At 42.2% G+C, this 14,770-nt stretch overlaps 1 protein-coding gene across 5 annotated transcripts in view; it reads left to right on the forward strand.

Annotated features, from left to right (window-relative positions):
• The window catches only part of MRRF (mitochondrial ribosome recycling factor), a 55,960-nt gene that overhangs the window by 17,541 nt on the left and 23,649 nt on the right, over positions 1 to 14,770 (forward strand). For 4 of the 5 annotated variants that reach the window (XR_007478100.1, XR_007478099.1, XM_004269253.4 and 1 more), the window contains one exon: positions 6,019 to 6,110. Coding sequence is in view for 3 of the 5 variants with exons in the window: in XM_004269253.4 (XP_004269301.1) it covers positions 6,019 to 6,110 (92 nt within the window). In the remaining 2 variants the exon portion in view is untranslated. Of the gene's footprint in view, positions 1 to 6,018; positions 6,187 to 14,770 lie in introns of those variants that run through there. The other variant, XM_033427252.2, reaches the window with a different exon arrangement.

Here is a 14,770-nt window from a genome sequence, read left to right on the forward strand (position 1 = left end):
AAAGATGTCTATTGGATTATGTCATTCCCAGGCACCGAGTTTATCAGTGGCTTCAAGTAATCTTTAAATAAAAGATGACTGTGGCCTAGAAGGCTTTGCATGAAATGGCCTCTGCCTGTCTCTGCAGATTCTTCAGTCTTGTGCCACTGTCACCCTTGCACACGGCTCTAGCCGCACTAGCCTTTCAATTCCTCAGACCCTTTGCGTCCTCAGGGCCTTTGCATATGCTCTTTCCTTTGCTTGGGACACTCTTGTCTGGCTAATTGCTACTCATGTTTTGGATCAGAGCTTACATATTACTTTCTCAGGGAAGTCTTCCCTAATCTACCCAATCCCAATTATTCCTCCACATTTACCACTTTTATACAGCCCAGTTCTTTTTCTTCATTGTACTTGTCATTATCAATAGTTATACAGTTTTTTACATCTTAATTTTCCAGCTCACTTTCACTAGACTGTAAGCTTGGAATGTAAGAATCATATCTAACTTGCTCTGACTTACGCCTAACACTGTGCCTGACACATGGATGCACTCAGTAAATTTTCCTCAAATGGATGAATACTTGTCATTAGGTTGATGGAAGGGAGACACTCATTCCTGGTGTTACCGAGGAACAGAGTAATGGACAAAAAGGGAACTGTCAGCTCTTTCCCTTTCTGGCCCCTCTGAACCACTGAGGCCTCTCTGCCTTGTTCGTCTAATCCCACAGGCACTGCGGGCCAATTTAGGGAATAGCCTCCTAATTACACAGTTTGAAGACCTCATCAGGCAGATTGCTTTTCAGAGCCAGCCACTTCTGTTATTAAATAGCAAATGGCATTCACAGAAGAAGCACCTGATTGGCCACCAGAGCATCTTATGAGGCAGGAGGAGGTATTAACAGCTTAATTTTTTCTTAGGAAGTTGGAGTATATCTTCATTTTTCAAGCAAAGCATCTTTGCCATTTCTCCAAGTTGAAATTCTGTGGGTTTTGAAAAAAAAACATTTACAGTCATCTCACTAGAGAGGTTCTTTACAAGGACAGAGTGAGGAAGTGTGAGTTACATTGTCTTTTGAATTCCTTTATCTCATCTGGTGTATATATTAAACAAATAGCTCTAACTAAACATTTCCTTCCTCCAGTTTAGAAGCTGTCCATGCAGTACCCAGGTTTATAGCTTCAAAATGCTGAGCTAATCCTCACTGTGTTTATATAATTCCTTTCTGTTTTATATGCGGTTGGCTTTCTTTTCAAACCTGAGCATTTCTGTGTCATGCCCTAGAGACATGATGCAGATTTACATGCAGAATCTTTTCAGATACATCAAGGACAGAAAACTGCGTTGCATTTGTTAAGCATGTGTCCTGCTTGATAAATGATGCAGTTGCTGCCTTCCATAAACTTGCCTGCAGCTAGAGTTAATGATTGGAAAAAAAGAAGAGAGTAAAAAAACCACAGCATGATTTGAACAAGGCAAATGAAAAAAAAATTCTGCAGGCTCCATTATTGCTCTTGTGGCAGTAAGAAAGCAAATGTGTGGTGAGCGTCTACGGTGTGACCAGGCACTGCTTTCTCATGTTTTGCTTCATGTGATCAACACGGATACTCTTTATTTTATTATTATTATTATTGTTATCTTTATCATTAAAAAGTGTTTTTATTTATTTAATTAATTAATTTTTTTACATCTTTACTGGAGTATAATTGCTTTACAATGGTGTGTTAGTTTCTGCTTTATAACAAAGTGAATCAGCTATACTTATACATATATTCCCATATCTCTTCCCTCTTGCGTCTCCCTCCCTCCTACCCTCCCTATCCCACCCCTCTAGGTGGTCACCAAGCACCGAGCTGATCTCCCTGTGCTATGCAGCTGCTTCCCACTAGCTATCTATTTTACATTTGGTAGTGTATATATGTCCATGCCACTCTCTCACTTTGTCCCAGCTTACCCTTCCCCTTCCCTGTGTCCTCAGGTCCATTCTCTAGTAGGTCTGCGTCTTTATTCCTGTCCTGCCCCTAGGTTCTTCATGACCATTTTTTTTTTTTTTAGATTCCATATATATGTGTTAGCATACGGTATTTGTTTTTCTCTTTCTGACTTACTTCACTCTGTATGACAGCCTCTAGGTCCATCCACCTCACTACAAATAACTCAATTTCGTTTCCTTTTATGGCTGAGTAATATTCCATTGTATATATGTGCCACATCTTCTTTATCCATTCATCTGTTGATGGACACTTAAGTTGCTTCCATGTCCTGGCTGTTGTAAATAGAGCTGCAGTTAACATTGTGGTACATGACTCTTTTTGAATTATGGTTTTCTCAGGGTATATGCCCAGTAGTGGGATTGCTGGATCATATGGTAATTCTATTTTTAGTTTTTTAAGGAACCTCCTTACTGTTCTCCATAACGTCTGTATCAATTTACATTCCCACCAACAGTGCAAGAGGGTTCCCTTTTCTCCACACCCTCTCCAGCATTTATTGTTTGTAGATTTTTTGAGGATGGCCATTCTGACTGGTGTGAGATGATATCTCATTGCAGTTTTGATTTGCATTTCTCTAATGATTAATGATGTTGAGCATTCTTTCATGTGTTTATTGGCAATCTGTATATCTTCTTTGGAGAAATGTCTATTTAGGTCTTCTGCCCATTTTTGGATTGGGTTCTTTGTCTTTTTGATATTGAGCTGCATGAGCTGCTTGTAAATTTTGGAGATTAATCCTTTGTCAGTTGCTTCATTTGCAAATATTTTCTCCCATTCTGAGGGTTGTCTTTCCATCTTGTTTATGGTTTCCTTTGCTGTGCAAAAGCTTTTACGGATACTCTTTAAAATTAAAGTTTATTCCATTTTATAGATGAGGGAACTGAGGCTCAGAGAAGTAGAATCTCTTCTGCAGGTTCACGCTGCTGTGGTAAAGCCAAGATTTGAGCATGGGTCTGTTGGACTCTAAAGGCTGTGCTCCTTTCACCATCCATTCGTTAATTCCACAAATATTTTTTTAGTCCCTGCAAGTCAGCTGTTGACTGGAACCCAGATTGTCAAGGATTTGTTCACCTGTCTACAAAAGTTTCATCATCTTTTGTGCTGTAGCGTAGACATGCACATAGACGCGAATGAGTTAGATTTATTAGTTTAAGAACAGTAATAGCAGACATTGCTAATTGATTGCAGCACGCTTGCCTGCCTGACCCCAGGTGGGGTCTGTGATCTTTCTCGACCCAGTACTCCAAGCAGCTGCAACCAGTGAGTCAGTGTTATCACTGGAGGGCAGCCTACTGGTGGGCATCCCTTCAAAGAGGGGGTGAAAGCTAGGAGAGGGAAATGCGATAGAAATATGTGCCTTTTTGTCTGAACCACTAGTAGTTCAGAAGTCATGTTGGGAAAATGACTATAATTCCCTGAGTTTCTGTATCCTTCCATATCAAACTAAAATATACATGTTTAGAGTATTTTAGAACTACCTCTTTTAGTAGATACCTTTGCAAATGAAACCTCTCTTGGTTCACATTTTTTCTGCATGTGAAAGGACACAGAACATGTATAAAATAGTATAAAATAAGGGGTTTTTTGTGTGTGGGGGGGTTATAAACATGAAGTAAAAGTAAGGAGATGAGTTTTTCTAGCAGGTCTGAGTCAGTGCATTAATATACTTACTCAACAAGCTTTTACTGAGCACTTAGCACACACTAGGCCCTGAGCCTTGGACTGGGAATATGTAAATACTGAGACATAGTTCCTGCCCAGCTTGGAAGCAGCAGTGGGTACTCCCTTGCTTGCCTGGGAAGGCTGTGTGGCAACACTTGGGTCAGAGTGTGAAAGGAGGGTGGTGGTGGTGGGATGATCCAGCTGAGTTATCAGTCAGTCAGTGAGAAGCTTCAGAAAAGGAAGGTTAGGAGTCTGGAAATCAGGCCGCTCCTTCCAAGTGGTCATTCTCCTTTTATTGGGAACTTTAGAAATCTGTGTTTCATTTTATATGGAAGATGGCAGTTTTCTTGCAGAGGAAAATTTCATTTCTTCATCCAGCTCTTTTATTTACCTTGGCCATCCCCTTTATACACCAGACCTAGTTCCAAATTCTTTTTGGCTATTAGAAAAAAATCAAATTCCCTGTGCCACAATTACTGAATACGTTGAGCTAGGGGATCTGGAAGGTAACGGAGACAAAGTAACATCACTGGATGGAGTGGTCACTGGAAGCATGATGAGCGAGGTCTTCACTCCCTTGCTCTTGATTTTCAGGGATTGTATCTCTGTATGAGGTATGTGACCTTTACCAGCAGGTCTCTGCATTCGTAAGGAAGGGACTGTACCCGGTTATGTCCAAGGTCCCTTCTAGCTCCAGTAGTCTATGGTCAGAGGTACATTTTAAGAATTTATAGTTTTAAGCAGTGGACACACTGTTAAATTCTGTAGCCCGAGGGGATGATCTGTCTGCATGTGGAATGCCGGTTTGTCTTTTTGACCTTATGATAACATGTCATGTCCCTGTAGAATTCAGGTCATTCAAAAATGAAATGGATGAGGTTTTTAGGCACTCCCTTAAAAAACAAAACAAAACCTGGGAAAGTAAAATAGGTGTGCAACACACCCCATTTATTTAAACCAGAAAGTCTAGGGAGGAGCTCAAGGCTGGGAATTGGCTCTGTGAATCCAAGCAATGTGGATTGGCTCTGGTCAAACCTAAAATTCTTTTGAAAATGTCAGAGGCCTTGTTTTCATGAATTCCACATTGTCATGCCCGTGAAATTATCTGTCTTCCACACTGCTTTCTTTTATGCTTTAGGATTGCAAGCCAGGTGTGGTTATAATGTTGCTTGAGGTGAGATGAGGCACTTGGGGAAATCAGCGTACCAGTGTGCCACCTGGCACGTTAGAGAGCAAGGCTGTGTCAGAAGAGACCCTGGAGGATGTCAGGACAACAGTGCATCAGGGAATAATATTCAGTATTCTGAAATAAGCCATAATGGAAAAGAATATGAAAATGTATGACTGAATCACTTTGCTGTACAGCAGAAGTTAACACAACATTGTAAAACAACTATACTTCAATAAAATAAATTTAAAAGAAAAAAAAAAGAGGGACTTCCCTGGCGGTGCGATGGTTAAGACTCTGCGCTTCCACTGCAGGGGGCATGGGTTTGATCCCTGTTCGGAGAAGTGAGATCCTGCATCCCGCATGCCTCGTGGTGCAGTCACAAAAAAAAAAAAAAAAAGACAGCAGTGCATCAGCTAAGTGATGATATCAGCTCGTCGTTATTTGGGGGTTTTGTGCGTTCTTCATTTATTGAATACGTTTATATAATAGCGCCCCTTACCTGGGTGTTACAGGCACCCAGGTACAGAACAAGATGCGTGGCTCATGTTACCTCATTTAATCCTCTTTGAGGTACAGTACCGCAGGGTCTCAGATTACAGCATGGAGGCTCAGAGAAGTCAAGCTTGTTGCCCAGGGTCACATGGTTAGCAGAGCTGGGATTTGAGCTGAGATCTTTCACGCTACCTTTCTTGGTGCACACACCAGCAGAGATTCATTGCTCATGACAAAACATGAGTGAGGTTGGTGTGAGCATAGAAGCGAATGAGTTAAATTTATTTACTCATTTCAAATCGGCACTGGTATATTTTGAGTGTAAAATGTCAACTGGAATTTTTAATGTATAAAATCTTTCAGCTGTCTTTACACCAGTCTTTGCACAGATCAGCCCTCCTCCCTTGAGGATTTATTGTGGTTTTGATTTGTGTTGCCTCAAACCATTGAAATCTTTTCAAAGAAGCAGAGCTGTTTTCTTTTTCTTTTTTCTTGCTCTTTGCTTTTTCCCTCCCGCAGTACACTAGTACCAGGAGTGGACATAGTTTGCTATTCAGCTTGATCAAAGCACTCTACACCAATGTAACTTCCTGATCTTACTGGTAACAGAACTAAATGTTTCCATGTTCTGCCAAGATGGGTTGCCAGTTATCGATGGAGGGCTTGCATCTGGTAATAATTATTTACTAATTCTGTTTACCTTTTGATCTGGTTTTCAGTGTACAGCTGCAGCTATCAAGGCTATAAGAGAAAGTGGAATGAATCTGAACCCAGAAGTGGAAGAGACGCTAATTCGGGTACCCATTCCCAAGTACGTCTGGCTGAAATTCACATATTTTGACGTAATGGGGCAGTTGTCTTTGGAAGGAAACCAACACTCCATGATCCTGTTAGACTCATAGGGTACTTTACCTGTACGTCTCATCTTGGCAGACTCCAGCATCTTTTGAGATCCGGTTTACTTATTCAGATGCAGCAGTGAATCTGACAAAGTTCTTGTCCTCATGTATTTTACATTCTGATTGGGAAGATAGGACACATAGAGAAAGTCATTCCAAATAATGAAATGCTGTGAGGAAAGAAAAGGCAATGTGATCCAGTAGAGGGTGCCCTGATGAGAGTGATGGTGGCAGGGACAGCTTTAGCTGGGGAGGACTCTAAGGGAAGTCACATTTTTACTGACAGTTGAATAATGAGGAAGAGCCAGCCTAGGGGAAGAGCTTTCCAGGCAGAGTGAACAGATAGCCCAAAGGCCCGGAGTCCGAAAGATTCCCGACACTTGTAATCTCTAACCCAAGTTCCTTGAAGAGTCATTTTCCCATTAATCCTCACTTGTTGAAGAATTTTAGGCATAAGAACAGAATATTGTTAATTACGTAAATATATAGAACTTAGAGTTTCAAATGCATAAAATGTATGTTTATTTTTAAATTTAAAAAGAAATGATAAGACCTTAGTATATTTGATGAAGAGAAAGCCCTTGTGTCTGAAACTCAGTGAGGGAGGGAAAGAGTGGAGCTGGGGGTGATGGGCTGGTGAGAGGAGGTGCTTCAGGCGTTACAGGCCGTGGTGAGGGGTGTGGGCTGTGCTCTCATTGTAGTGGGAAGCCATTGGAAGCACTTAAGCAGAGGAGTGATATGATCTGATGTTGACTTTTCGGAGGTCTCTCTGGCTGCCAATTAACAAGTGGAATGTAGGGAGACAGGGCAGACGCAGGGCGCACAGTCGGGAGGCCACTGCAGTAGTCCAGGTGAGATATAAATCTTCTCAGATTCCATAGCAGGCAGAATCAGTTTCTCCTTCTGTAATTTCATTTCTGAGTTGTTTCCAAACCCCTGTTCCTACACAGTGCCTCACATCTAGCAAGTCTCAAATAAGTGTTGAATTCATTCATTCAGTCACTCAACAAATATTTATTAAGCACTAACTACATGCCAGGCCCTTTCCTAGTTGTTGAGATAGTGCAGTAAACAAACAACAAGAAGTCCCCATCCTCCCAGGGCTTTCTTTATTGTCGAGTAGGCACAGTAAAAAGAAAAACAAATAAATATGTAATGTAATGTCAGGTGATGATAAGGACTATGAAGAAAAATCAGCAGGCTAAGGGGATAGAGAGAGTTGGGGGTTTTATTGTAGGCAGGAAGGTTCAGGAAGGAAGTGATGTTGGAGCAGAGACCTAAGTGAAATGAATGAATGAAGCTTCCAAATAACTAGAAGAGAAGTGGAGTGTGACACTTGTTGAGTCATTGTGTGCCACACATCATCCTGTATTCCTTTATATAGATTGCCTCATTTGTCACGCAATCTCTGTGAAGTAGGTTTTTCCCCAGGTGTGGAAATTTAGGCTCAGAGAGGTAAAGTAATATCTCTGAGGTCACACAGCTTATGCTGAAGCTGAGACCTAAACCCAGGTTTAGTTGATTCTAACGCCTCATGATGTACCCATGCTAGCAACAAGAATTAATACCAACACTGAGAGTCCAGGAACTTTCCCACTGAACTTGTTTCTTGCTTTATGGCCAGAAAATGGCCTCCTTATTCCATTGTGTACTCGGTACTCTGTAAGTCAGAATCAACACTCTGCTTTGAAATCATGTTAATTGGGAGCAATATAACCTAGTGTTTAAGAAGCAAATAAACCTAAGTTCAAGTCCAGTACCTGTTTGCTTGGTTAGTTCATTGATTTGCTTGGCAAATTTTCTACAGATGTGTAATGTTCCAGCCTCTGTGCTGGGCGCTGGGGACGTACGTGGACCTGATGTTTGCCTTTGTGGAATTCAAGGCTGTGCCGGGCCCCTTGTTTATATTACCGGCAGCTTACTTGCGGAGTTTACTCTTACCCATAGTTTATAGATGAAAATATTGAAATTCAGAGAAGTTAAGAGACTTGCTGAAGATCACGTGGCCAGTTAGTAGCAGTCAGGATTTGAATCCTGAGTTTTTCTGTTACCAAGTCCAGGCTCTTTCTCCTGCACTCTCTATATAGATGGGTAATTCTGGAAAGTGCCAAGTGTACTCATGGACATCAGAAGCAAGACTTGCAAGTGGAATGGCTAGTAGTCAGCAGCTTTATCTTTTCCTTCTTGCTCTCCTGTCTGTGAAATCTTGGAAAAGCCACTTAACCTCCCTGAGCCTTGGGTTCCTGATGCACAGGATGGAGGGGTTGTTCTCAGTGGTCTGCCAGGTCCCTTCTGGAGCTCCAGAATGCTGTGATGCTGTGAATTTATGCCACTAAATGCTCGTTGCTGACTTGGATTCTTCTTAGAGTGGCCCATTGTAGATCATATGTTTCTTTCAAAGAGCTCGTTGATATAATGTGCACCTCTGCAGCCCCACACGAGTTAATGATTGCCCTTGTGCATTGTATATAAGTTTGAAAGATCAGTGCGTTTAACTTGAATTTCCAAAGACACGGGGATCTGTTACATTATATTTTGCATTATTTTATGTTGGTTAATGGGCGTAATCCAAGAGAAAGTTGACGGACCAAAACCGTCTGCTCCTGCAAACCTCATTTTTTATATACTTTCTTTCCTTTGACAAGGTGGTAAGGTCATGAGGCCCCTCACTGAATTATACGTTTGGTAGTTTTCCAGATAAAAAATGAATGATCTGTTCTTTATTATGGAGGCTGTGTCATGTGAGAGGATAAAGGCTGATTTAGATGTAAAGGGGACCAAGGTTTTTATTTGGTTTTGGCAGTAACTTCCATCTGACTCTGGGCACGTCACCCTAACAGCTTGCTGCCTTCTAGCTCCTTATTTGTAAAATAAATGAAATAACACATAATGATAGCTAGAGCTTTGGTGAGATTAGCAGAGAAAATAGGTTAAGTAGCGTGATCTCCTTAGAGGAAAGAAACTATATAAATGTAAGATACTAATATTATTTCAGTAGACATAAATTTTTCCATATATACATAATTTTACTTTAGGAGAAAAGGAAGGAGTGAGGACGGGGACTGATATGTTGAGTACCTACTACGTGCCAGGAACTGTTAGGTGCTTGACATATACAGGAAAAGTGGAAAAGTCTAACGGTTAAATTTGTGCCTTGTATCACAAAAGCATGAAACTGAGTTCTGACTCTTCTGCTTTTTAGCTGTGTGACAATGGCAACTGTCTCTACCTCTCTGAATCTCAGAGAGCTCGTCTGTAAAATATTTATGGGACTGGCCTTATATAGTTATTGGGAGATTTCAGTGAGATAATGAGCACAAAGCTTTTGATGTTTAGCAAGCACCCAGTTAATGCTAGCCAATGTTCCTTCGTTCCTTTTCATAAATAGATAGGCGCATCCCTCCCTTCAAAGGATGGGGAAACTGAGATTCCAAGAGGTGAGGCATTGGCTCCAGGTCACACAGCTGGTAATTGGCAAAGCTGCAAGGAGGAAAATAACACACTAAAGCTTATGGTGGGAGTTTGGGAGGTGGGAGGGAATCAGAAGCATAAATTCCCATGATCAGTTTCTGATGCTAAAATTTCAAGTTTAGTTCTATAAAAATTTACCTTTCCTGGGCTTCCCTGGTGGCGCAATGGTTGAGAATCTGCCTGCTAATGCAGGGGACACGGGTTCGAGCCCTGGTCTGGGAGGATCCCACATGCCGCGGAGCAACTGGGCCCGTGAGCCACAACTACTGAGCCTGCGCGTCTGGAGCCTGTGCTCCGCAACAAGAGAGGCCGAGATAGTGAGAGGCCCGCGCACCGCGATGAAGAGTGGCCCCCACTTGCCACAACTAGAGAAAGCCCTCGCACAGAAACGAAGACCCAACACAGCAAAAATAAATAAATTAATTAATAAACTCCTACCCCCAACATCTTAAAAAAAAAAAAATTTACCTTCCCTGGTTGATTGTGATTCTTCCTCTGCCTGAGGATAGTCTGCAAGTTTGCTTTTTTGCCTTCACTCTGGATGCTGCCCAGAGCTAAGTTGTATTTTCAGTTGCAACAGATCTCACCTGGTACCTCACCCTCATCACACTCCTCTGATTCTTATATTCTTATTTAAATGAGTCTACTGAGTACGTGACTCTTCCTATAATCTGCCTCTGATCATTTTGGGAGGTAGGCGGAGAATAAATCCTAAAGCCATAACAGGTCAAACTTGGAGCCTGGGTGGTGCATATCACCAAGCCTTCTTTTCAGAGCCTCTGCGAATCCAGCTGTGTGTGTGGCTGTGTGCAAGTTTTTCTCCTGGCTGTCCTCAGTAAAATGACATTGGACCTTACAGGCTCTGGGTTACATTCGTCCGCAGTGACACTGTCTATAGCTTTTGTTTTCTTCTCTGGCCAGTGTTCTTCCGTTTAGAGCTGTCTGTCAACTGGACGGATTCTTTGAACATTCCTGTTAATCAAGATTCACTGAAATAGTTTCTTCTATTTTTCTTTCTTATTTATGTAATCAAGTTCTGGGTCCTATTTATAAACCACCTGCACTACAGGTGTAATGCCTGGAGGTACTGTGCTGAATGCTTGAGGGTTTCTCCCTGAATTCTCACACCACCGCTCTGAAGTTGGGAGACTGCTCTTGTGCCCACTTGCCTAACGGAAGACCTAAAGCTCCCAGGAGTCAGTGCCCGCTGTCATAGGGCTACCAAGGGGCAGAAGCACGACGGAACTCAGGTCTTATTTACTGCCTTTTTCGCTGTTCTTTTCTCCGGATAGCAGCTTTTTCTGGTATATCAGTCTTCCACTTCTTAATCAGGGACCCTGAAACGTCTTGAGCAGTTTATTTTGATCAGAGGCCCCACCCCATTCACATCTTCATTATGCCCCCAAACAAACAAATACTCCCTTACTTAACTGTTTTACCAAATATTGATGAGAAAACCACACGAAGTAGAATGAGGGTGCTTTGGTTTGAGAACACTGAGTTCATGTCTGGCTTTAAAGAAAGCTGTAAGGAATCATGATTTCACCGAAGAAATGAAAGTGCTGAAGATTGACTCATTCCCCCCGCGAAGCTACATCCTTCCTGGATTGTCCTCCTCTTTCATTATTTCTTGTCAGTCTGCGTTGGTTTTACTTTAAGTAGGATTAAATAAACAAGCACCTCCATCCGGTTCTCCATAGGGCACTACTTTTAGCACCGTGATTTTCCAGATTTTTTTTCTGTGCAACTTCAGACGTGTAAATCTCCTTCTCCATCTTTCTTATAATGGTATGGGATTATATTACACGCAGTCTTATGCAGTTGCTTTTCTTTCCTTTTTTTAAAAACTTATTTATTTATTTATTTTTGGCTGTGTTGGGTCTTCGTTGCTGCACGCAGGCTTTCTTCTAGTTACAGTGAACGGGGGTTACTCTTCGTTGTGGTGCATGGGCTTCTCATTGCAGTGGCTTCTCTTGTTGCGGAGCATGGGCTCTAAGCGCCTGGGCTTCAGTATTTGCGGCACGTGGGCTCAGCAGTTGTGGCTCGCGGGCTCTAGAGCGCAGGCTCAGTAGTTGTGGCGCACGGGCTTAGTTGCTCCACGGCATGTGGGGTCTTCGCGGACCAGGGCTCAAACCCGTGTCCCCTGCATTGGCAGGCAGATTCTTAACCACAGTGCCACCAGGGAAGTCCTTGCAGTTCCTTTTTTTAACTTAATGTGTCATTGCTCTCTCTGAGGAGAGTTCTTCCTTACTCTTTTTAAGGGATACGTAGTGCTTGCGTGTTACGTATAACATTAAATCGTTCTCAGTTGTTGAATATCTTGGTCATTTAAAATTTTTTCTCTTTTACTAACAGTGTCATAATGATCTCCTAAGGATCTTCCTGTTCTTCTGCTGGGAGTGGGAAGTGGTAGAGGCGGGACCGTAACTGGGGAAGAAGTGAATGGAATGTGGGGGGCCTTGGTGTAGCTTTTGTTCCTTGATTGTCTCAGTGCTTGTTTGCACCAGTGTGCTGCATACTGAGCTTCTTGGAGACATGGACACTTCAGGGCCAGACAACCATCCGCAACACACCCGAGTGACCCCTCCAGTGGTCCTCAGAGCCAAACTTGACGTCACTCTCTTAGGAAACCCCACTGATATTTGAAGGGCCTTCCTGGCTCACTGCATGGCAATAATAATATTAAGCAAAGTGACTACTTACTGAGTGCAAACTATATTCTAGGCCTTATGCTATATTATTTAAGTCATTCTGTTATTCCCTATTTTTTATACATGAGCTAAGTAAGCCTGAGAGAGGTTAAATAACTTGTTCAAGTTCATTAAGCTAATAAGGATAGAGTTGTGCAGGATTTAAATATGGGTCTGCTTGACATCAAAGTCTATTCTTAACGTCTGTGGACCTCTGAGAGCACTTTTTCTTTTTGTAATAAGGGGCAGTAATTGGTATTTTAAAATTTAATTGTATACCAACCCAAAGCGTGTGGAGCATAAATGGCCAAAGCTCAAATCAGGATGCATAACCTGAAGGAAGTTTATGGGCCACTTTCTGGTGTGAGAAGCACTCTGGAATATAAAGTATTTTTTTTTAACTTTATTGAGGTATAACTTACATACAAAAAATGAACCCATTTCAAGTGTACATGATGATGAATTTTGACAGATATAGGTCAAATATATATCTTGACTGTAACCACCATCTCAGTCACGATATAGACCAGTTCGGTCGTCCTGAAAGTTCCCCATGACCCTTTGCAAGTCCTCTGGCCCCAGGTGACCACCTAACTGCGTTTATGAGAATATAAAGTTTTTATGCTGAAATGTGAAACTTCTAGGGTATTTGTAAATTTATTCAGCAGGTATTTATTAGCACCTACTATGTGTCAGGCATAGTTCTAGACATGGAGGACACAGCAGTGAATAAGCTAGACAAAGCCTCTGCCTTTGTGGAACTTCTACTGGGGAAATGGACAGTAGCACACACAGGCAGTGTGTGTGTCGGCTGGCCATATTTTTCTCTCTGTGGAGAAAAATAAGGCAGTGGAAAAAAATAAAGGATGTCATAGATGGGGCTAGTGAGTTGGTGCAGTTTTAAGTAGTGTGTTCATGGCAGGCTTCGGGGGAAGGTGATAACTGAGCAGAGAACTGAGGACATGAGAGAGCAGACTAGGCTTGTATTCAGCACTAAGGCAGAGGAAGCAGCAAGTGCAGAAGCCCTGAGGTGAGAGTCCACCTAGGGTGTTCAGGGAATAGTGAGAGCACTCGTGTGTCTGTAGCAGAACAAGGGAGGGGAGAGAAATAGGAGATGAGGCCAGAGTGAAATGGAGAGGCCAATACCATGTAAAGTCTTTCTATTAGTCAGTGTTCTCCAGAGAAAACGAACCAACAGGATATATATATCTCCATACACCCACACACGTGTATACATACATATATGTAGATAGATGTATGTATGTATGTGTGTGTGTGTGAAGAGATTTATTATAAAGAATTGGCTCATGTGAATATGGAGGCTGACAAGTCCCAAGATCTGCCATCTTGGGAGACAAACTGGGGACTCAGGAGAGCTGATGGTGTGGGTCTGATCTGAGCCTGCAGTGCCTGAGAACCAGGAGAACTGATGGTGTAGGTCCAGTCCAAAGGCCAGGAGGCTTGAGACCCAGGAAGTGCCGATGTTTCAGTTTGAGTCGAAGGCAGGGAAAAACCATTGTTCCAGCTTGAAGGCAGTCAGGCAGGAGGAATTCCTTCTTATTCAGGGGAATTCCCTATAATTTTTGTTTTAATGCAGGCCTTCAACTGATTGAACGAGGCCCACCCATATCAGGGAGGGCAGTCTGCTTTACTCAGTCTATTGATTTAAATGTTCAACTCATCCAAAAACACCCTCATAGAAACACCCAGAATAATGTTTTATCAAATATCTGGGCACACTTGTGACATATAAAATTAACCATCATAGTCCTAATAGACCCTTTATAAGGATTTTGGCTTCTACTTGGAGTGAAATGTGAAGTCACTGGAGGATTTTGAGCTAGGGAGGGATATGATCTGATTTAGGTTTTGAAAGGGTCATTCTGCCTGCTATTTTGAGAATTATACTGTAGGAAGGCGAGGGTGAAAGCAGGGACTGGTTAGGAGCTATTGTAGTAATCTAGATATGGTGCCTGGACTAGTGTGGTAATGGTGTTGGTTAGAAGTGGTCAAGATTCTGGGTACATTTTAAAGGAAAAACTGCCAGGATTTGCTGACAGATTGGTTGTAAATTTAGGAAGAAGGAACTCAAAGATGACTTCAAGGTTTTTTGGCCTGAGCAACTGGAAGGATGGCGTTGCCATTTACTGAGCTAGGGCAGATGTGGGAGGACAGGCTGGGTGTGAGGGAAGAGCAGGTTTTGTCCATATTTATTCTGAGATTCTACTAGACATCCAAGTGGAGAGGTCAAGTAGGCTGCTAGGTATGTAAGTTTAGAGTTCTGGTGACAGGTGTGGGCTCAAGAGAGAAATCTGGGAAGCATGAACATGTAGAAGAAGCCGTGAAATTAGATGAGATTATTTTAGAGAGTAAATACCGATAATGAAAAGAAGGGTTTGGGAACTGAGCCT

The sequence above is a fragment of the Orcinus orca genome, chromosome 6 (genome assembly GCF_937001465.1).
Source record: "Orcinus orca chromosome 6, mOrcOrc1.1, whole genome shotgun sequence".
NCBI lineage: Eukaryota > Metazoa > Chordata > Mammalia > Artiodactyla > Delphinidae > Orcinus > Orcinus orca.